The 24,727-nt window shown below is 36.0% G+C and overlaps 1 protein-coding gene across 2 annotated transcripts in view; it reads left to right on the plus strand.

The window, feature by feature from the left end:
- Positions 1 to 24,727, plus strand: part of CDH18 (cadherin 18) — a 157,393-nt gene that overhangs the window by 101,226 nt on the left and 31,440 nt on the right. For both annotated transcript variants that reach the window (XM_018926918.3, XM_009095239.4), the window contains exons 5-6: positions 8,041 to 8,228; positions 12,024 to 12,277. In XM_018926918.3, the coding sequence (XP_018782463.1) occupies positions 8,041 to 8,228; positions 12,024 to 12,277 (442 nt within the window). The remainder of the gene's footprint in view (positions 1 to 8,040; positions 8,229 to 12,023; positions 12,278 to 24,727) is intronic.

The raw sequence follows: 24,727 nt of genomic DNA on the forward strand, positions 1-24,727 counted from the left end.
TCTTTTACCACTTGGCTCCCACCAAATGTGATGAGGAAAGCAAAATTTACTCTGATTGTTTTTTAGCAGGTCTTTCTTCTTTTTTTCACCCAGTAGCCTCTGCTAAGAGGCTAATAGAATCATAATGATTCTGTCCTTCTGCTAGATTTGCCTGATACTATACAAGGGTAAAAAATTACTGGAGAATATTGAGTTAAAAGGATTGCAAAAGTTTTGTGTCCTCAGGAACTCAGATATTAAATAAAATAAGGACACGATAACTGGTTTCTCGTAAGATTGCTGACATCTGATCATCTGTACCTTCTTAAATAAGATTTTTTGCACATCTAGTAGAATCTAGATCCTGTTCATTGTGCCATTTATGGGCTTGAGAAGTGAGACAATATGAACCTAATGCAGCTCAAGAAGTCCAAGTGCAAGTTCTGCACCTGGGTCAGGGCAATCCTGGGCATGAAAACAGAATAGAAGAACTAGCAAGAGCACCCCTGAGGGGAATGACTTGGAAGTTCTGGTGAGTGGAAAGTTGGACGTGAAAAGTCAGTGTGCACTTGCAGCCCAAAAAGCCAGCTGCACCCTGGACTACACCAAAAGACCTGCACCCAGCAGGTCAGGGGAGGTGATTGTCCCTTTCTGCTCCGCCCTTGTGAAGCCCCACTTGGGTGCTGTGTCCAGGTCTGAAGTCCTCAGTACAAGAATGATGTGGAACTGCTAGAGTGGGTCCAGAGGAGGGCCCTGAAGGTGAAGAGAGGACTGGATGAAGACAATCTGAAAGAGCTCAGGTTGTCAACCTGGAAAAGAGAAGGCTCTAGAGAGACCTCATTGCAGCCCTTCAGTACATAGAAAGGACTTATAAAAAAGATGGAAAATAACTTTTTGCATAGACAGGTAATGATATGAGAAAGAGGGACATTTTTAAAAGGGAAAAAGAGTAAGTTTAGGTATCAGAAGGCACTGGATCAGGTTGCCCAGAAAAGCTTTGGATGTCCCATACCTGGAAATGTTCAGGGCCAGGTTGGGTGGGGCTCTGAGCACACTGCTGTAATGAAAGGTGTCCTTGTTGATTGTAGAGGAGTTAAAACCAGATTGTCTTTAAGCTGCCTTCCAACTCAAGCCATTCTATGAGTCTCTGATTCTACATGTGGATGAATCCAGCAATGTTCCAGTATTCAGTGAGTATTAGGAAGCATTTCAGTCCAGAAATTATTCTAGTTTTAAACATTGTTTATTTATTAAGATGTTTTTCATTATAATTAGACCAGTATATTTTCCTTATTTCATGCTCATCACCTCTCATCTGTGTGACTATTGCATTTTGATGTAATAGTTGCACAACATAACTGTGGTGTTGAAAAGTATTTTTCTTCTCACATCTTCTTAAAGGTAGATATATGTTGAATTGATTGAGGTTTCAAAGTCAGTGCTCAGGTTTCAAAGTGGATGCCTACTGAGTGACACTTCCTTTGTGTGTACAGTAGGTGTTCAGTATACTGATTTTCCGACTTCACAGAGAAATATCAAAAGACCCTGACTTTTTTTTTTGGCTAAAGTGTTACCTGAGAAACAGAATGAGGGGCAGGTATCAGTTTTCAGAAAATTCCTCCTGACTGTGACAGCCAGGAGTAAATGTAACAGGGAAAGCTGCTATTGTGTGCCTATATTACCTGGTGAAGATGTTAATTTTAAACAGAGAAGTATGTTTGGGCTTGATTTTCTAGAAGTATTTAGAATCACCTGCTTAGCAAGGCTACTGCACAACAACAACAAGCTGGTTTAGGGAGTAGCAAAAGAGCCAAGATTTGTGGAGTGTTTTTCTAAAATTTCTCTCTTTGTAAGAGAGATACTGCATCTCTGTAATGTGCTAGAAACAATCATTCATTTTTTGGGATGCCTTGCACATAAGAGAAACACATTACTTGAGATGTGTTCATTAAGTTCAAAAGGGAGTTAAGACATATGAAATAAAAGTGTAGGTACCTTTGAGTGTATGCATCCACAGACTGGAAAATGTTATCTAAAGTGATTTCTTTAGTTGTCTTCTTCCCTTTTTTTTTTTTTTTGTTTTTTGTGAGAAGAATGGTGTGCTCTGATACTTGCACAATATTTGAAGTTAAAGCTACAAATTTTTTTCATATGTCACTGAAATCTGACATTAGTTATTTAATATAAATCTCATTTTGTTCTCTTTCCTGAGCAGAATAAGTGTGATTTCCGTAATCAGTTTTTACTGTAACATTTAATTAACTAAATATCATTCTTTTCCAGAGTATGGAATATATCATAGTAAAAGTCTCCTTTAATGAAAATTCATGACGATAAAGTTTGGTGACAGAATTGTTTATGGAATTCAAATATTACAGGAAGTTTGATGGGGGGAAAAATATATGTATGTCAAAGTCACATTAAGTATTTGTAATAAATATGTGATCTACATACTAAGTTTTAGCACCACCTAGGTGCATCAGCACTACTCATAGCAGTACCATGGAGTGTTACTTCCTTTTATTGAGTATTGTCTATAAGGATTTTTGTGTACCAGATCCATTAGGAATTACTTATATCATACATATCAAAATAATTTCAAAACACTCTCGACAGAAAAAAAACCCACAAGTTTTTGTTGGTTTGTTTGTTTGTTTTTCTAAGGGTTTCTGAATAAGACTGTAGTGGATTTTGGGAATGAGGGAATATTGTTTGTTTTTCTCTCAGAGCAGAGAATTGGGACCAGGACCACACCATTTTGATGAGTGTTTTTTGGAAAGCCTTAATTTTTGTGTCCTTTGCCATGTTAAACCCCAGTGTGATCACAATCCTAGCTGTACTAGTGCCAGGAAAAAAGCAAGCATACAAACAACAAAACAAGCACAGTTCAAATTGAGTTTAACCCTTTATCAGGTATTGCTAATGCTCTCTGCTTTACCCAAGCTGCCTGATGCAGCCATGGCTCCCCTTTAAACAGCATAAAATACCCTGAACAGAGCACAGCCTCTAGAGACTGCTACAGATCACACCCAATAATTAAGTTCCATAATTAGTGATTATTATGGAATGCATATGTTACTTTTCCCATGTCATTTGCATAGAAAATATATATTCGGGGATTCAATACCCACAGGCAATTAGTAAATCTGAAAATCCAAGAGAAATTCAGTTTTCTTTATGTTTATGCTTTTAGCTATGAGCAGCATCAACATCACAATTTTTACAAGAAGACTAAATATTTTTGTTCTCCAAGATCAAAAGTTCAGTATTCTGAGGTCAAAAAGTTTTCAAGAACTTTCAGTTATTGTCTCTAAAGGCAAAGTGTAATGGAATATAAACTCATCACAGACTAAAATCTTAATTGAAATCATAACTTGTGTTTTACTCTGAGGTGTAAAAAAACAGAACCATTGAGATGTACAAATCTTGTTTGAGCCAAAATAGACTCTTGCATCAAAGAAGAACATTTGGGCTTTTTTGTCTAAATTGATCAAAGGTTTCTGTGTTCTTCAGATTTTCAAGACAAGCAAAAGTTTGAAGGGTTTGAGTTTTGAATTTTTTTTGATTGTCATATTTGCAAATAAGAAGTAACATCACTTATAATTCAAATACATTAAGAAAGTGCAATAGCATGGGGGTTTTTGGCAGGGAAGAAAAGTAAGTCAAACTTACCTCTTGAATATTTCTTAGTTCATTTTTATGAAAGAGATGTTGTCATCAAAAAGAATATTCAGATCAAAATTAGTAGATATAAAATTTACTGAACTTCTGCAATCATAAAAGTTTCTGTACTTATAATGATGATGGATTAAAACTGGATTTATTGCATTAAAAATAAACATAGTAAAGGAACATGTGACATATGTCCAAGACATACTGTGACAAATAGGCTTCTAAAAAGACTGCAGTCTTTAAAGAGAAATCAAGAATAATCTATTACATGCAATGAAAACAAGCAGCTCTGTGAATGAAGAATAGCTTTCTCAAAGATAGCTACCAAGGAAGATTGAGCACAGTCCACAGCTGACGCTCAGCTTTAGTTTTATCAAAGATGGCAGGCAGTGAAACATGAGACATACCTTTGTAAATGACAGGATCACAGGTTCACGTGAGACTTGAAAAAATAATCCTACCTAAAGTCCAGCTCAAAGCAGGTTCACTTAGATCACATCACTTAGAGTCTTGTGTAGTAAAGCCTTTTAAGGTCTTTTTTAGGTCCCTTTCTTCAAAACTGCTTTACAGCTGGCTGGCCCCAGCATGTACAGATGGATGGCATTATTCCTCCCCTGGTGCCATTTCTGAATGTCATGAGGTTTGTTTTAGCACATTTCTCCAGCATGTCCAGGTCCCTCTGGGAAGCAGCCCTGCCCTCCAGTGTGATAAACACTTTTTTCCCAAGTTGGTGCTCCTTGTTGTCTTTTCTCCCTCCCACTGTATGGTAATTTCTACTGTTCAAGAAGACATTGTAACCTATACAATAGTAAATCAAAATTATCAACACAATAGAATAGATTATTGAATACAATAATTTCAATATTATGCTAATTGATTTTTTGAAAGTCTTAGACTGAGAGAACTCTCTTCAGAGAGTAAGATACAGCATTGGAGGTTGCCTTTCGGCTAATTAAAATTAAAGTACATTGTTCTAAAGATAAATAAATTATTTCTGTAGTAAAATGACAGATAAGCCATAAAGTTTATTGAAAGATGAAGATCCTATACTTGAATTTGGAATATGTTTCAATTAGCATAGATTAAAGTCCTGCAAAGTGGTATCCTGTACAGTACATTACCTGGAAAAGAGTATTAAATTCCTCATATCATGAGCAAAGGGAAGGCATGTGAGTGAATGTGATAAAAGCTGAGAACTGAATCAGCCAAGATTCTTGGTCTGTAAGAAACAGGCCAGGTCCTCCAGAAAAATTAGACCATCCCCAAAAGATTTCTGCTTCACAACAGCTCCTGGAAGTCTGCAATGCTGGAAGAATAAGAACAATCTGTTCAACATGGTCAGATTTGGGGGAAAAGTTTAGAGGATCATATCTGATCCTCAGGGCTCCTATCTTCCCAACTGATTGTTTTAGAGGGTTGAAACAGACTTGTAGTTTGCAATTCAGAACTGTAAATTCACAGTATGCACATCCTATATTTTACAGTGTCTCATCAAACTTTCTTTATCCAATGCCCAAGAAAGCATTCATAGAATCAGAATCACAGGTTATGCTGAATTTAAAAGGACACATATGAGTCCCAATGGAGAGCACCCAAGGACTCACAGTGTGTACCTGAGAGCATTGTCCAAATCCATCTTGGACTCAGACAAGCTTGGTACTGTGACCTTTTCTCTGGAAAGTCTGTTCCAGTGCTTGATTGAGCCTTTTGTCAGTTCCTCTTGCTAGCAATAGCTTACAACGTTTCACTGTTTAACGTTTCCAGTTTCACCACTAGCTTAAAAAAATGTCTGTAGTATAGTTTAACCTCCATCTTGCCTAATTTTATTTTGTTGCATGTTTGGTTTTATAAGATAGTATTTTTTGTATTTATCTATGTGGCTCATGTCTGTATGAGATACTGTCATCCTGTTTCTATGAAGAAGTGGTTAAATACTTGTTGGGAGACATTTCTGACTTAAGAGTTTTTAATTTTTTCAGCAGTTTTCTTTAAATTTTATCTTCATTTTTAAAAAATTCAGTTCTACAAAAACTGACATAATTCATGAGGCATTTCAAATATTTGTTTTGCTTGAAATAGTAAAACTATTCCAGAGTCTGAAGCAGGTATCAGTAAAATAATTTTTTGAAACAGATGGCTTACACTTATGGTGTGATTATAAAGCAGAGCATAGTGTCATGTAGATAAATATATTTGAACAACCTCAACTATTTGAAAGTCTCCAATTAGTTCATCTGATCATGTGAAACATAGTGTCCAGTTCTTGATGTGGCTTGATTATATAACATATTCTTAATGGCCTTAATCTTTTTCTTTTTTGAAGAGCAGAAATGTAAAAACCCCATATTTTGCATTTATTTTAACACTAAGTAAATTTTGAAATTGATCTCATCCCATTATAATAATTTGATGTATGAAATAAAGCAACCAGCAATATAAAAGTGCCAGTTGACATCATCTGTAAGCACAGAATTTTGCAGGACATTTATTTGGAAATTTGTGTAGGTGGCTTTCACATGCATATCAAAGAATTGCATCAAAGTATTAACTATGAATTTTAATTGAATTAGGTAATTGTCCTGTTACAGTGTTGGTATTTTTAATTTTTGCATGTTAAGTTCTAATTTTTCTCTTGTTCTGCTGGAAATTTCTTATTTTCCTTAAGATTTCAAAATTAATAATAACTAATTTTTTTTTTCCCTGTGAAATCTTTTTTCCTTTAGACAAACAAAGATTAGTCCACTTGTCCGTCCTTATCGCACCACTATTTCTGTACTAGTACTATGGGCTAGTATGTAAAAAATAATTCAATACAACAAACAGGTTTAGGAAGTGTTGTGCAAGAAATGATATAAATTTATAATTAATCTTCAGTTTTCTAGCAGGTGGCTATAGAGGCAATTATATTTTAGTGATGATATCTATTCCCTTTCCAATTGCAGCTTCTGTAGGTTGATAACTTCTTCAATCCATTTAACCAGTAGTGGGTTTCTGCCACACCTCAGGTTTAATCTCAGAATTCAATTTAAATTTTGCCCTTCTTTTTCTACATGCTTAACAAGGGCCCCTCTGCAGTCAGGCTGCCTGGCTTCAACCCAGCAAACCATAATAATATGCTAACTTTTATATGTCCCCTTTCAAATGTGCTGATCCACTGTCCTGCCACTCAGCTTTGCACTATTGCACTGACTGCCACAGAATGCCTTCAAAGAACATAAAAGGAACCTGGTAGAGTTTCAGAAGATCTGTAATGACAGGAGTAATTTTTCTCTTTTTACTATGTTGGTGGTTGGACTGTGATGTAAACTCTGCAGACTGTTAGGGAGGAATTTGGATTGGGGTTTTTTAAATGGGAAATGAGTATGTTGTTGGTATGTGCACACCTTCTATTGGGTGTGAATTATTCTTTTCAGTTCTGGTAGGTTTCATCATCCTTGCTGTATTATAAGGGTAGCATTATTGGAGAAATCTTCTTTAAGATGTTTTTCTGGCCTAGTCACAGATGGAGACTGAGGTTTACATAATGACATTATGTCTCTTTGCTGCTTTTTTTTCCATGTGGCAGCTTCTTGTCCACCAGAAAACCTTGTATCTTGTAGAAATTTTGCACAAAAGCACAGTGACAGTTAAGAAAATTATCTTTCAAAAAATATTACTCTTACTAATTAATAACCCAACAGGTTACAAAAACACTGAAAGGAGGCCAAAGCAGTAAAGAAAAGTTTTTCTGGGCACAAATGTGTAGTACTTTTTTTTTTACCCATTATATTTATTTTCATTTACTGTGGATGGTAGTTAACCTTTTTGTGCAAAGGGTAAAATGTTAAGATTTATTATATTTTTCTTTAGTAAAAATCATGTGTTGAAAATTTTGATGCAATGTTGCAAAAAATGATTGGATTTTGGGAAAAAAATGCAAGCTATTTTTTCAATTCAAAAGTACTCACTTGACCATGCATTTAATTGGTGAAATAGATATATTTTATGGAGAATTTGTGAAAATACTGTTGTAAAAATACTGTTATGTAGTAACTTCTTTATTATGCGGGGTGCAGCAATAGCTGTGAAAACTAAAATCCTACATTAGGTACTTTGGATTTTGAATAGGGAAGGAAGCAATCCCAAGTAAAATGGAATTCAGTTTTGAATTCTTTCAGGGATCTCAATAAATTCATAGGTTAATTTGTCAGGGCAGAGCAGGATTTTCCAGTTAGCCCAGTAACTGGTCACTTGAGCTACATTTGGCATTTTCAGTTTGGCCAATGAATATATTTACAAAATACATAAATACTCTTCCAGAGTCAGACCTCTATCTAGTAGACAATGGTGCTCTAATTTAGTTTGACTAGAAAATATCCAAGCTATTATGTTGCTTTTTTTCCCCCTCAGAACATTATCAGCTGTATGTTCCTGAGTCAGCTCAAGTTGGATCAGCAGTTGGCAAAATCAAAGCAAATGATGCAGACACTGGTTCAAATGCAGACATGAAGTACACGATTATAAATGGTGATGGCGCTGGGGTATTCTCCATATCTACTGACAAAGAAACCAGGGAAGGAATTCTCTCTCTGAAGAAGGTAAGCCATAGAAGATGTAAAATTTGGGTGAAAATTATACTTTTGTCCCCAGCCTGCTTGAATCTTGGCATAGAAATTTTATCTGTGGAACTGAACATGTAATTCAGTTTTCATAGACTGTTATTCTTTGATTTACTTTCCAGTTGGTATCTAAATGACCCAGTATGGTTCTAAAGGCTTAAAATGTTACTCAGCAAGCTATCACAGAGTTATCATTTGTATGTAGTTCCCATATTTGTCCCAGTCAGTTGAGAGTTCTTATGTGGGTTTGTTATTGTGTCTTCTAGATATAAATTATATGTATCCATAGACCCTAAAAATTAAAAGTGAGTATATATTCAAAATTGCTAATATGAATTCTGGTCTTGAGTAATGGTTGGATAAACTAAATCCTGAGAAAAGGTGAAGGAAGAGAATAAAGAAAAAAACTATTATAAAGCATGATTTTTTTTTCTTCCGAATAGATATATATGTATTTAAGACATCAAAAATAGTTTCTAACTCAAGGAAATACTATTTTTATAATTTATAAATATTTAAAATATCTCTTTCAGTGTCTTAAAAAGCTTCAACTCAGTGTCTTTTGTAAAGGGTATGTTATACCCACCTTTTTCAACCATATAAAAATATATCGTATTTTTATAGCACTGTATTTATTTCCTGATGGCCTGGTTTTAGCTGAAACCATAATCTGTTATTTCTTCTTAAAAATGAGCATTGTATCCTCACCATGGCTACTTTGCATTACCCACAACATTTATGCATATTAAAAATATGGAGCAGAAAGGAAGAATTTGCAACAAAATGAAAGACATAGAAAAATCCCTTAAATAATGTTTTTTACTGGTTTTGCCAAAGCAGCTTCAAAAAAATTTTCACTACTATTTATAGTATTACAAAAGCATATTTTGCCTGTTCTTTTACATACATATGACAAAAATTTAGGTCATTTTTACATCAAGACAAGAAGAGGTAAATTTTGCTTGAGTAATGTAAAATTCCAGTTGAGCAGGAATTCAGCACTTAAAAGTTACATAAATTTGTGTATAATATCTCCATTATTTCCTTGGATACCTTTTCCCTTTGTACAGTACTAAAAAAGATATCTTGGGGTTTTTTTTCTTCCTTTTTTTTTTTTCCTTTTTTTTTACTCCGATCTTGTATGCAGTTTAATAAGTATTTTATATGCTGTTTGCTGTAATTGCTTTTAATTTAAAATGGGTTTCAAGCCGAATTTTTTGATAGACCACCTAAAATAAATAATCTAAACTAAAAACAGAAGTATTTTGGTTTTGTATATTAGGTACCAGTGCCTTCTATAACAGTAACATAGAATGATTTATCTTCTAGTACTTCTCCAGAAGAATCTACAGTAGGCACGTCAGAAAAGCCAGAACTAAATATATTATAGTGTCTAATAACCTGAAATCCTCATAAAAATATTAAAGCTTCCCTTATGTAAGATTCTGATGCATAAATAAAACTTTTCAGTGCCTCCCCTTCTATGCAAAGGCTAGGAGTGTTAGAATCTTTTTTAGTCTCAATCTGTGCTGGCCCAAAACATCCAGTACTTTCATTATCTTTCTTATTGACGAACCTGTAGAGCCATTCTTCAGTCTCAAAGATCCTTCCACAAAGGGTTGATTGCAAACTGTCATGAAGTATTTCTACTTTTCCTCCCGCATTTCCTCATTTGAGTAAGAAACTGGAGGAAAATAGCCCAGTAAAAGCTATTATTCTCTGTATTCTTCAAAAAAAAGAATGGTCATCATGCTCCCTCTTTGTCATGATTTTCAGAAAAATGTGTTGGAACTTTCCTGACTTCAAGTCACCAAGTATCATTCAGGTTTCCCAGAAAAAGTGTCTAACAGCCCATGTCTCTTCAATTTTGTAAATTGAAACTGGAAATGTTCAAGAAACAGATAGTTATTTCCCATAAAATGCTGTAACTCTTTTTGGGAGTTACAGTTACCCTAATATGAGATTCCTTTTGGGAGTTTCATAGTAGAAACTCAAAGTGCAGTATAGGGCAGAGCAGGATTTTCCAGTTAGCCCAGTAACTGGTCACTTGAGCTACATTTGGCATTTTCAGTTTGGCCAATGAATACATACTGAAGTTGTGTTGTTAATTGTAATGAAAGGATATTATTAATTGGGAAAATAGAAAACATGAACAAAAATTCTCTTTAATTCATCTAAAATATAAACATTTTGCTTTCTTTCTGGGGAAGACAATGATCTTCAGACAATGATAATTTTAAGTAAATATAAAAATGTTTTGCATATTTAGAGACACAAGACAAGTCTGTCTCTCACCGTATATCTACAGCTAATAATTGAGATCTTATAGGAAGGAAAAAAAAAGCAAATGAAAGCAAAAAACGACTCTGACTATATTTAAAATGTCAGCTTTTTCTGATTATATGAACAGATTTTTTTCCCTTAAAAAATGTATTATTGTCTGATCAAAGAACTAGATAAAAGAAAGAGTTTGTGTTACTACAAGAGTTTGTGTCATTCCTCATGTGTTTTCTGAGAGAAATTAATCTTCCTGAACAAGTTAATTCAGTCATTGTCAATAGAAACTAAGTTTTCCAAAAAGACAGCAAAGATAAAGTTGCAATCCTGTTTATTCTTAGAATGTGCATGCTGCAGAGAAATGAAAATCACTAGTCAATACTTGGCTGCTCATAACAAAAAAACCCATAAATTAATGGACATCTGAGTTAGAATTTATTAAATGTATATTTCTTTATGAATTTACTTGAGTAGCATACTTAGCTGTTTTTTCTTGAGTAGTAATAGATTTACCAGGCTATGGTAAATTTCCAAGTTTCAAGAACTTTTTGGTTTTGCATTCAGAGTTCAGAGAATGAATTAATTGTCTATGAGTATACAAAGGAGAAATCAAACAAATACATAAAGTGTATATAAGTCCTGAACTATTTTTTTTTATACATCATCAGTCAAATTTATTGTAGATTTCATCTACGAAATGCACACTGACAGTGACAAGCCCTATATATTGAGTTCCTCATATGTCTTGCCTAATGTATTACTTTGCCACTCCTTGGGGTGACAGGAAATACCATTTTAAACTTGGATGAAGAGTTTTTGTTAGATAGATTGTAATGTCCACACCAAATGATACTGGTATCAGTGGAATTCTGCCATGCCATAGGGAAATAAAAATTCTGGTTCTAAAAAAAAATTCCACTCATATGCAACTGCTTTTTATGATACGACTGTGTTTTGAAACTGTTGGACATAGACAAACTGCATCTGCTCTCTTACATTGAGTGAGTCTTTTCCTGTAAGAAGTTGCTTTTATTCAGTGAGGATAAAAGAAATGCCCAAAAGAATTTTAATGTCCCTGTCACTGTCTATGACACTTTTTTATTTAAGATGTGAAGTTGTTTTAATTCAGGATACATCAGTCTCTACCTTTTTCAGGACATAGGATTTACTGATTAAAACCAAAAAGTTACAAAATCCAGACACTACATTATCATGAAAGTAGAATCTGAGGCTCATTCTAAACCCTGGGCTATTTCCAAAACTGGCATATTTTCCAATATTCTGTTGCAGAGAAAAATTGAAACCATCCTGCTTCATTTATATCCTTCTACATACAAGGTATGACAGTGGCTGCCAGAATATCAGAGAATATCATCCCTTTCCAGTAATATGAAGAAATGTTTAAGTTAAACAGAAAAGATGTTGTTAAGTTGCTAGCAGGCTAAACTGGAGAACAGAATGTCAGAATGTCTCTGAGAATTTTTTTTCTTCCAACAGCCACTCAACTATGAAAAAAAGAAATCATATACACTTAACATAGAGGGAGCAAATACTCACCTGGATTTTCGCTTTTCGCACCTGGGACCATTCAAGGATGTAACCATGTTGAAGGTCATCGTTGGTGATGTGGACGAACCCCCGCTCTTCACTATGCCTTCCTATGTCATGGAAGTTTATGAAAATGCAAAGATTGGGACTCCTATTGGCACAGTAACAGCACATGACCCTGATGCTGCAAACAGTTTAGTGAGGTATAGTAAATCCAAATTATGGGGATTAAATATTCAATCTTGATATTGAATTTCAGAAGCTTAGTGGTTAGTGAGATCTGGAATGAATGAAGATGGTTTATTTTAGTACATAAAGGGAAACATAGGTCAGAACAGTGTCATGATCAGTCAGTATAGATTAGATTTAGTAACATAACCTTCAACTTTTATTTGGTTTGCACCAAATATAATTCCCATCATTGGTCTGAGCAAAGGACTGATTTTCCAATGGCGTCCTACTGTAAATCTTTAAAATATCATAGCACTGTTTTCGCCCTGTCTGACAAAATTGCATTGGCCCTCTGCATACTTACTGTACTGTAGCTGTCCCAGATGCTTGTGCAAGAGAGCATCAGATTTAGATACATCTTCCTTATAGAGAAAAACAGGCTTGTTTTTGGCAAAACTTTGGTTGAGGATGAGCCCAATATTTTGTAACATGCTTCAGCTTCAGTAGAGCATCAAAAGAATCAAACATGCAATAATGAATTTTGTGGAACAATATATGAACTTTATGTGTCAAAGGTGGCAGTAGATCTAAAAAGTTTCCAAAAAATATCCACAAAAATGTTTTTTATGCTTTTCCTTTCCATGGCATAATGATATAGCTGTTGTAGAAATCATTTTATTATGTCCTTGGAAAGTTTTTCTTCAGCTAGTTTGGAATATTTAGTTTCCTGACTGAGTTGAAATTTCATAAGTATGTGTAATAGTCATAGTAAGGTGAAACAATCTTTTCAGAGCTATGAAGACATCAGATTTTTATGATTCTTTTGTGATAATAGTCTAAGATTCAAAATGTTTTGTGTCAGAGAATCAATATATGCAATTTCTTAGTGGCAAGTTATTGCCTTTGAAAAATTTCCACTATGGTATTTGTGCCTAGATTGTAACATACATAATACAATTTTACTAAAAATAGCTGCCAAATGCCTGTAGCTCTAATACTATGATTCTGAAGCTATTAACACAGTCAGACCAATTACTGTCGTGGAAATTTGGAGTAGGAAGGGTAAGTACATATTTGATTAGCTGGTCCATAATTCAACTGTCTGTTGCCCATAACAGTTTTGTCTAGAAAGAGATAAATCTGGCAAAAGGGAAACAGCAGTAGTTTGCACAAAGCCTGGGTAGGCCAGAAGTAGATTTTCTAGGTGAAACAGGCAGTAATCTGAAGATAGAGGGATCAGATGGAAAAATATTTTCAAATATTGATCTTGGTGTATTTGCTTTTTTTTCCCGCCAAACCTGAATTTGTAAGCAGGGATTGAAGACAGAATGTGAAGTATCCATATTATTCATATAATTGAGGGAAAAAAATTGTTCTTACTTTTGTCTGTCATGTTTTTACCACAATTGACATATATTTTTTAATTGTTCCTTCCATATATCTATGTCTCAATGGAGAAAAATATATAGTGCTAATATACCATACCAAACCATGAAGATCTGAAGGGAGCCAGGTCTCACTCAGTTACATGTCGTTATAGAGCACGACACGGTACAAAAGTACACGACTCCATCGAAGGTGCAAGAGAGAGTGATTTATTTTTAGGAACATTGCTTTTATACTTTTTCAAGGCACTGACACCCATCCAACATACACATTCAGTGTCCCTTGGTCATATAAGAGAAACAGAGTTCCCAGTAGGTGACCGGGGAGCCATGTCACTCTGTGAGCTAGCCAGAGTCCATATCTCCTAACTTTCCTCCACTCTGTCTCCATGGTGACAATCTTGGTCTTCCTTCAGGAGAGATATGGGGCTTCTCCTTATCTTCAGGCGGTCTTTGCTAACTCACAAGAACAGCACAGAATACTTTTCTCACAGTTACATGTTGGTGGGGTTTGGCAAGGGCAGTGGCAGCTCAGATATCCTTGGCATTATGTTGTGACCAGGTCCACCCTCTAGCCAGACTTTATGTGTCTTGGTGGAACTGACAGTGAACATCATTTGTGAGAGTGGGGGCTTTTTTATGAAGATGCTGATTCTCCGAGGCCTGAACTAACATCTTGCTGTGTGGGACTCTAAACAAACACCAGGCTGGGTTGGTGTGCCCTCAAGTTTTCCTTGAGCTTCCTGCTGTGGGAGCAGAAATGCTGGTCTGAGAATGGACAGCTCCAATCCCCCCTCCCTTACCTCAACTTTGCACAGAAATACTGATGTAGTACAGAAGGGCTTTGTATTGTTTGAAGATCTGTCTACAGCTTGGGAAACTATGGGTTGGAAGAGGTGTGACCTGAGAAGGGGGACAGACTGCATGGGCTGAGCTGCTGCTCCACTCGGAGGTAGGGTCCTTCCCCGTGCTCCACTCGAGAGTGACGAGCAAAGGAGCCACTCAGAGGGGGCTGTATTTCTCAGAAGTGCTCATGCAGTGCCTTATGGCCTTTTGTGCTGCAGGATTTGTCCCCACTGTTTGTCTGAAACCCTGGTGAGTCTGAAAGACAGTCAGAAGAAACAAGGTCACGTCTCTTCTTTGTTTCCCCACAATTCCTAGCTAATTGAAAATGAAAATAGTGATTAAAAAATGTAACTAAGAAGATTCAATATAACTTTTTTAGAAAGCAGAGACCACAATCTCCAGGGAAGATGGGTACAGACAGGACTTGACCTGCTGATCTCTGGGCAGCAGGGGGGTAATAGAACAGCACTTATCCAAATGGCTCAGATAGATCTCCAAACACTGTGAGGCTACAGGGCAAGATACAGAGCAGTGATTTGCTTATCAGTCTTTCCTAATCTACTTGTGCATCTTTTTCCACTTTGTGAGGACACTTGCTGCTGTATATGAGATTGATGAAGCATTTAGGCACACACAGTTGAAACCATATCACTTTGCTATTCAGCTGCTAAAAGAGATACAGTGCTGTGATTTGCTCACTGCCCAATTAAGCAACAGTTAATTTGATGGCAGGAACAATTCTTGTATACAGAATAATGGTTGGAAGTTTAGTTAGGGTAATTAACAGTGCTGAAATTTTTTAAGTTATTTGAACTGTACACAAAAATAAATAGCATCATCTACTGCTATCAGTAGAGGGAGACAAAGTGGATTTTTGTCCTTATTTCCTCACTGCAATTTCATCACAGTGATTTCATCTTGTTCCTGAGCTGAGTAGTCGTCAGAAGGCACTGACTTTTTGCCAGTGCTTGTACTAGTGTTTTAGTCTTTAAACCCTAGCAGAACTGTAACAACAAATGTAGCTAATAGAGGTGAGGTCTTTTTGTTCAGTACTTATCTGCTTGGTCCTTTGAACTGTTCAAAAGGATTTTTCTTTTCAAGTTGATTGATGTTTTTTTTCTTTAAAAAGATAGAAATGCATTTACAGGGAAACTTTTTAAAATGCTCTGTTTCAGAATAACATTATGATTCTACTGAAATATGAAAAGCAAGACATAATAGAAAGCATAAGAAATAAAAATAGTAAAACTTCATCATGTATTAATTTTAAATATAAAGGGATTTTGAGTAGTTTGAAAATCACTTAAAAATTTACCTAAAAATATTTTCTAAAACAACAGAAAACATCTTTATTTGTCATTCATTCACAGGTATTACTGTCCTGTTGGAACATTTATGGGAAACTAATCCTCTTTAATTTCTTTTTGTCAAGTATTCTGCTTCCAAACTCATATCTTTTGTTGCTTGAAAAGGTCAGCGTTAAGTCACGTCTTATAATAATATCTGATGTGCAAGTGGATCTTGAAAAGCATCTTCCCACACAATACAGAAGAAAGCATGACTATTAAATGCTCTAATTACAGTTTTTTCTTAGTCCATTATTCATTTTAAATCTCTGTATATCTACTTAGAAGTTATCTTTTTTTCTTTCTGAAATCATAGTCAGAAGACCTGCATGGAGATTAGGGGTGCAAACAGCCTTTAATTGGCAAGGCACCCCGCTGTTAGTGCTGCCTCAGGGCAGGGCAGCGCCTCTTGAAACCCTGACATCCTCCTGTAGGTGGTGATCCTTGCGTGGTGAGTCCACCCAGGCACTGCTCATACTCCACGTGATCCTTGGAGCTTTCCAACTGCCTCTGGTCTGTTGCCAGTGGAATGTTTTTTGGGAGCATAATGGTTCAGCTGTTCCCCAAGCCACCTCCAAGGCAGTGATTCAGAAAAGACCTAAGATGTACTTTTAAGACCATGACACTTTCTGCAGTTCTGATGTAATAGTGAAAGTAGTTCTATGACATAGACCAGCTTTCCCAGAATAACTTCCCAGTATGATAATGTACTATGAAGAACTGAAAGCCTTTGTTAACTTTATACACTTAAGTGCAGTGTTTGAGAAAAAAAGACATCCCATTAAAGAAATACGGTAACATCACATCATGCCTTTGAGTGCTACTTTGTCATGCAGTGATGCAGGAGGTAAATCACTGGTTTGAGCATTAATGATAGGACCTCTGCCCCCCCCACCCCAGTAATTTTTTTTAAACCCACTTATTATGTTTAACTAAGGTTGCTTACAATTCTGGGAAGAATTTTTCTTTTCCTTATATCAAATGAAAAATTTCTGGTGAATGGGGTACAGGTCCTGATCAGGACTCTGACTGTGACAGTAGTGTCAAAAGATAAGAAAGATAAGCATCTTCCCTTTTTAGAAGGTCTACAATCGCTTGGCTGAAAGCAACTTTGCTTTTTTGTTTATTCTTTTGGTCCTTGGAAGATTGATCTGTTATATCAATATTTTGGAATTCAAGTAAATTTTCTGTTGGACCCCAATCAGGTGGTAATATGTCTTGCTATAATGTATTTTATTCACAAGGATTGATCAACTAAAGGAAACAAGTCAGAGAAAAAAACCTGGTACTTTGATTTTGGTTTGAGGTTTTTTGGTTTTTTTTTTAAATTTTGTGCTAAAATTAATTTTAATTTTTTAAAAATTTCTTTTGTCCTAAAAATTGACTTTTAATTTTGTGCTAAATTGGTGAAGAATAATAGTACAATCTCAGCCATGATTTTGCCTCCCACTTTTGTAAGGGTCTTATGTTGTTGCCTTAAAATGGATGATATATCTTGATGGGTATAATACATGTATATACTCATGAGTACAAAAACTTGCTTTCCAACACCACATCTTGTGTGCAGAGGCTCTAATAAATTCATAGTTCCCTTGTCATACTTTGATTTGAATTGGGAAACTTCTCTTTCCCTCTTTCAGAAAAAATAAGAAGAAATTAATGAATTACAGGTGCATATGATTATAAAAATTAATGTGGTGTTGGAATTTTGTCTTCAATTCCTCCATTAGGTAGCAAAACTTATTTAAACTTTTGCTGCATTGACTGTAAAAGGTAGTCATCTTTTAGATTCATCTGAATGTGAATAATTTTTGTCATCAGCCTTTAGAAAGTAATCTTAATTTTCAGTAAACAATATTTTAAGAGGCATGTTTATACATAGATAAAAGAACATAACCCATAAGTTTTATGATTTTCTATTATTATTTCTCAAATTCTTAAGACATAAAGTATTGGTAAAAAAACACGTTTTAGACTTCTTTTCTAATGTTAAGTTTAAATTTGCTAGAGGTAGAATAAAACCTCAATTTGTTATTCAAATTAAAGGGAGGTGCAAGACAACTGCATTAAAGGATTAAAGGGAGGGGCTGAAAATTAAATTATATTTTTAAGGTTTCCCCCCACCTCCCCCATTCTCTGAGATCAATTCAGTCTCTGTGCTCTCAGTAGAGAGAAGGGATAAGGCTGTTCCCCTTCTGGAAAATACAGAAGTCCCTTCTCCTAGTTATTTTCATTTGCCTTACTTGCTCTTTGAATGTCATGTAAGAGGAATAAAATCACTTTTTTCCCTGCTGTCCTGTGTACAGCCAGCATGGCTCTTCTAAGGACAAGTCTTGCTTGACCAGTCTGGTGGCCTTGATGGAATCGCTGTATCAGTGGAGAAGGAAAGGGTTACAGATGTCATTTATATGGACTTCCATGAAGGTTTTGACACAGTCCCCCACAACATAATTTTCTCCAAACTGGGAAGAGATGGACTGGGTGAGAGGACTGGTAGACTGTTTGGGGTGACATAATTACAGCTTCCCAGTACCTGAAGGGAGCCTACACAAAAGATGGGGAGGGACTATTTACAAAAGCATGTAGTGACAGGACAAGAGGGAATGGCTTCAAACTGAAAGAGCTTAGATATTAACAGAAAATTCTCCACTGTGAGGGTGGTAAGATGTTGAAGAAGGTTGCCCAGAGAAGTTACAGATGCCACATACCTGGAAATGTGTAAGGCCTGGTGGAATGGGGCTCTGAGCAATCGGGTCTAGGAGAAGGTCTCACTGCCCATGTCAGAGAGGTCAGAGCTAGGTGATATCCATGGTTGCTCCCTTCCAACCCAGGCTATGATTAAATGAGTCTTGGATTCTTTCTTGGCTGTACTTAGGGTAGCTTGCTGAGATCAGTGCCATCATGTAGAGTGACCATCCCTCCTTCATATGCCTATGGGAGGACATGTGAGATTTTCCAGATTCTGCCAGGCCTGCAATGGAGAAGACAAAGGCAGAAATCTGCCCTCCTCAAAGGAGACCTCAAAGCACAACACCATCATAATCCCCCAGTATTCTCTCTAAAACTGTCAGTAAACTGAGACAGAAAAAGAATACCCTACTTTGAATGGCGGGAGAGAGATGGGAATTTTTCTTCAATTTCATCACTAATCCTCCATCTGACTTCACAGGAAGAGAACATTTTAAAAGCTTTCTTTATAGTGTTGAGGTGAGAGGTCTCTTGCTGCTTTGTCCCCTGAGGCCTCTAATTAGTTTTGATTCTTGTCAAATTATGTGTCCTAGGTCTCCCAGTAACAAGCAGGTCCATGTCCTTGAGCAGGAACTGGTAAGATGTTCTGACAGTTCTTCTGACTAGGAAAAATCTAGCTCGGGATAGTGGTCAGAATCCCTCATCAACCAGAATCACCTCCATCCCTCCCTGATAGCTGAGAGAGGAAACACTATCAGATCAATTTTTGACCATGAAAGACAGATTTTTCATGCCAGAACATCATCTTTATGTTTCTATAATGTTTACTGACTTCAGAATGTCTCAAGCATTAACAGTCTTTTATGGTTTTAGAGTCAGCCTTCATATACGAACATCTCTAGAGTATAGTCATTTTGATAGGGTCATGCAACTCCAATAAATAGGCATAAATCTATCAATCTTGGTTTTATTTGGTTTAGTGTATAATATATATAGAAAAAATAAAAGTAAGTAGAATACCATTCTTTTGGCTGGTAGGTACAAAAGCAGGCGTAGCTGTAGAGAAGTAGCTGTAGCTGTAGCTAGCTTGTAGGGAAAAAAAGTGTTTCTCATGTAACACTGACTGCACCTTTTTGCTTATCAGCATCTGAATGTTAATCTCTTTGAATAACAAGCAACTTGGATATACTAAGATATGGTTCTGCCATCAACAAATCTACTTGAAATGATTTTGGACAGTCATAATCCTATGAAGAAATTCATAAAGTCATGATAAGAAGACAAACCTTTATCTTGCTTTGAATTCTGAATTATGCCTTCGAGGGTGTGGCCTGTTCTTAGCCTACACTGACTGGCAGAATTAGCTGGAAAAATGATCACTGATTAACACATGCAGACAGAAACTGCCAGCTAGAAATGATGAGTGTCTAGAAAGAACTAGACATTTATTTAATTCAATTGAACAGTGCTTCAAATTTCCTGTGTTCAAGGTGAGTAGTGTGCTAGAGGATGGGAATAAGGACTGGAGCAGGAAGCTGGCTTCTTCATGAAATTCAAACCAGCAGTGGCTGCCTCTCAGGGACATTTCTGAGAGACAGTGGTTCATTGCTGTGAATTCCTGTGTCCCCAGGGATCCTGCAACTCACATCTCTAGGACTAGGACATGGAACACCGCCACTCAGGCTGAGCTGAGATTTCAGCATGAGAGGTGAGCCAGGAGCCCTGTATGGAAACAACAAGGTACTACTGATCAGCTGGTGGATGTCAGCTGGCAGCCAGCACCAGACAGAACTCAGCAGGGACAGCATATTGAATCAGCTCCCTTTAAATGCTGTGAGAGGAGCAGTATCTTTCTTAAAGTTATGCTATATCTGCTTGAAAAGAAAGCAAAGGAAGAATAAACAGAGGGGATACCTTCTCCAAGCTATCTTCAAATGTATTCAATTTTCACACCTGGAAAGCACAGTTGAAGGCTGCAGCTCTCAGCAGCAGCCTTCTGCCAAGGAGCTCTGGAACATCGAATGTCTCCTTAATGTACCAGACATGCTGCAGGGAGAAAATTGGTTACCTGCTGATTGGCTTGACTTCTGACTCATACTTCACAATTGCTTTTCTCTCCTGGCTGAATTTGTTTGAACTATGGGGAAATAAATTGGCCCTGGAATGGATGTGTTGTAGTGCAAGACAGTCACGGCAACAGAATGTCTCCCCACCATCTCATTTGGCTTCAAGGCTTTGCTGCTGCTTCCCAGGCTCATGAGTGCTGCTGTCAGGAGGCAGAGAGAAGATAAAAGGCACACATTCAAGTTATGTCCCAGCATGGGTCATTTCTTGTTGTTCACCAGCTGGTCAAACACAGAGAGTGTCAGCTGGTTGGTTCTCTCAGTCTTTGTCATGGTACACCTCCTTTTCTCATTCTGTGCAGTTGCTTACTCTTCCTTTTCTAAGACATTTTATAAAATTACATTAAAATTTCTGTACTTTATCTCTTTTTGGTAAAATCTCTTGCTTAAATCTTTAACTGAACAGGTTTCCTTACAATGGCATTTGCCTTTTAACTGATAAGTCTTTAAAGATATAATTGGTTGGTAAAGGTTCTGTTCCATTCCCATGGACTTTCTTTTAGTAATCCTTTGTAAGCAGCTTCACTTGTTATTTGAGAACTGGCTATTTGCTTACATCTCAAAAGTCAAGGAAGTATGTGAATTCAAATCCTTGAATTCACATCTGGCTGAAATTTGTCTTTGGAAGTTTATTATCAATATGAGATTGGCAGCCAAGGTAGAAATATGTAACAGAATTCATTTTTGCAGTTGATAAAGAGGGTTATAAATTAAAAATAACATAATGAAAAGATAAGTTAAAGATTTGATTAAGAAAAAGAAAGAAACAACCTAAAGTCTCGAAACTATTTGAAAAGTTCAAATTCTAGGTTCATCCTTAAAACACAGTAACTAGATAGAGCCATAACAGAAAAGTAACAGCCTATGCCAGGTGTCTATCCAGTGATAGACTGATGTTAATACTAAGACAATAATTTAGATAGATTCTAAAATATTTGGAGATCATTAATATTTCTAAACTACTTTAGGACCCTTGAAGTTCTTCTCCATTTTAATCAGTCTTTGCATCATTGGAGTCTGACAGGTCGAATACTGAAAGCAGATTTGTATGTTCCATAGTGACCTTCTGCTGAAGGGTCATCATTCTTATATACTTCTCTTTACATCCTATTTAATGCAAATGCTTTGAGTTTTCATCACTGACTCACTGCTTCACTAAAAGGCAGGAAGTGAGGAATGAAGCCAGAAGAGCCAGTGGCTTGCTTTGGTCAGAGGATAAGGATGAAGCTGGGAATGCATTTCCATTCACTTATATTGCCTAATAAAAACATGGCACATGTTGCGTTTCCCAGTGTTAGCAGTATTCAGTTTTGGTATTTAATTTCTTTCAGATTATCTTCAGATGGTGTGACTATTAAGTTTTCTATATTCATGATTCTTTTTAATAAAGTTTATTTCAGATTGGTTTCTGTTGCTGGTTTGCATGCAAACAGTTTTTTGGAGAGCTGTTTTTCTAGGCATGTCTTGTTATTAAGTCTCTTTATTAACATGTGTCATGCAGCTCTGATGTGCAGGTTTAATGTGCAGAGGTTATAAGCATGCTTAGTCACGTGGCATTGTCATGAGTAAATGTCTATAAATAAATAAATATCTCAAATGGATATTTTAAATAAATTTTTGAATTAATGCATTCTAAGTGAGCAGAAACCATCAACAGAGTTAAGGTAAAAAATCTCTTTTGAAATTACTCATTGAAATTCAAAACTTGCACTATATCTTTTTGCAGTCTAGAAAAAGCATCGTAAAGCAGATCAGTAGATGTGGAGGGAAGGGTAGGAGCAGAAGGGAACGACTGCCTGTTGCCACTATTATCCAGATGAAAGTAATTATTTTAGTCAGATGAAGTAAATTCAGAAGCTTAAGTAAAGCATCCTTGGCTCAAGAATGTGCTCTATTTATGGATGTATCTGGCCTCTATTCTCAATGTGTAGATAAATGAGTGACTAATATTTATAGAGGTCTAAATTGTTCAGCACTTTGTAAAAACATCGAAACTTGTTTTAAATGTCCTCTTACATGACAAAAATTATTCTCTCTACCAAGAAAGCTCTTATACAAAATATTTTTAAGGCAGTTGGAAGCAGAACTAGCATTCCTGGTTTTTCTGCTGTGTGGGAATATCTTCTGTAACTTGTTTTACTGACACATTAATGAAAGCTGGGGAACAGAAGGGCAAATACCTACTTTAGATGTGATGCACAACCCAGTTTTAAGGAAGAATATGGAGTAGTGGAGGAGAACTGAATATTTTAATAATGGAAAAACCTAAGAAAGTACCACTCCCTTATTCATTAATTGATGAAGAATTGTTAATCTGTGGATATTTCAAACTGTATGTAAAAGTTAGCACATGAAAGTGAAGTGCTATTGTGGAAAAATTACAAAAAAAAATCATTATTCTAGCATAATTGGAAGTAAAAGCGTTAGTACAGTGAGTTACTACAAGATTATTTTGTTTTCATTAATGACACAGAAAATACAATTGAAGTTATTCATCCAATCCTAAATTCTTTAAATGGAAGACACTTAAGTAAGTGATTTAGGAAAAAAGATGCTCATATTTAAAAAAAAAGAAAAAAGACCATCTTTTACAATATGTCTATGAAAATGAATTATTAGATTATCACAATTCATCAGAAAGTCAAACAAAGCTTTTCTACACAAGCTTCATTTTTGGGACAGATATTTTTCTCTTTTTTTCTGCACTTTGCTCAGAGGAAGAGGTAACATTTTGTCATAAGTCGTATACACACAATGGGCATTCTTATTGCTTTAAGTTTTTTTCTCATTGAAGCCCAATATGACATTCTGTCTATTTTTAAGTTACTGTCTACGAAAAATACATAGCCTTATTTTCATGGCTCTGTGGACAGCACAGTAATGAGTAACAGAATAGTCACTGAGGTCACTGCCTGATGTTGATAATAAGCAAAGACTGTCCAGAGTAATTAATGTTTGCAGGACAAGACTCTCTTTAGCTGCTGAAAATACTTGAGGTATGGCAAGAAAATCTGGAGTTCCAAAAGGCAAGTAGCATACTGTAAGGCAGATGTAAATACTTCTTGCAGGTAGGAGAGATGGGTTCTCTCCACTAAGGAAGATCTACCCTAAGTCACCAAATCCTATCTGGCTTTTCCACTGAGTCTCCAATCCTTTGACCAGTTAAGGTGACTCACTCAGATTTCTGCTTTCCCTTCTAAGTGCTTTTAATTTTTCACATCATCTCTGCCTCTAATATATCATTCAATCATTGTTTGCTTGCTTTTTGTTTACACAGCTGGTATTAATAAGTACATTGTGAGAGAATTAAAACTTATTTTTAATTGTTTTGTGCTTGGCAACTGTTATGTGTGCCACTCTTTTTATTAGCTAGAAATTACATTCTGGTGATAAAAAAATAAGAACAATTAGATGGGACAAATAAATAATTTTGACCTTTATATGCCTTTCATATATTAAATATACGTAATTTCACAAAATGAAAGCAGGGCTGACAAATTATCAGGAAAAGTAATTATGATATAGAAAATATTTGCTTTCATTTTTTTTATTTTTTTTTCTGGAGTTAGTCAAGAAGGCTTGTAAGGGTTGAGTAATTGCTTCATTTTTTAAAAGCCATTGTACATAATTCCAGCTTTGAGAAAAGTTGTCAATCTCTTCTCTTGTGCTCTTTCCCTCTGCTTCCATTACCCACTTCAAGGCTTTTAGTTTCCCTGCTAGGCAAAATGCCCAGAAGCCAAGGGAGCAAAGCAGGGAAGTTTAGTTTTGTTTCCAGGGTAGTGTCAGTGGCTGCTCTGGGAACCAGATGTTTCAGATTCTCTGTAATAGTCATGTTCCAAATGGCTTTTGTGTCACTTTGTCATCGAGTTAATGTCAGAGAGGCATGCTTTGAAACAGGATCCAAGGCTGATCACACTGGTTTGCAGTGACAGGCAAATAAGCCGAATAATAATAACCTAGTTTCTGCTTTCTTTTCTGCTTTTCCATTTCATGATTTTTAGTCAAAATACATGTGTATCTTACCTTTGACAGGGTTGTATGCTGCTGTGCAAAATACCACCTGTTAGCCATTTATATCTTTGTGACTCACAGTG

This window comes from Serinus canaria, chromosome 2 (assembly GCF_022539315.1).
Source record: "Serinus canaria isolate serCan28SL12 chromosome 2, serCan2020, whole genome shotgun sequence".
NCBI lineage: Eukaryota > Metazoa > Chordata > Aves > Passeriformes > Fringillidae > Serinus > Serinus canaria.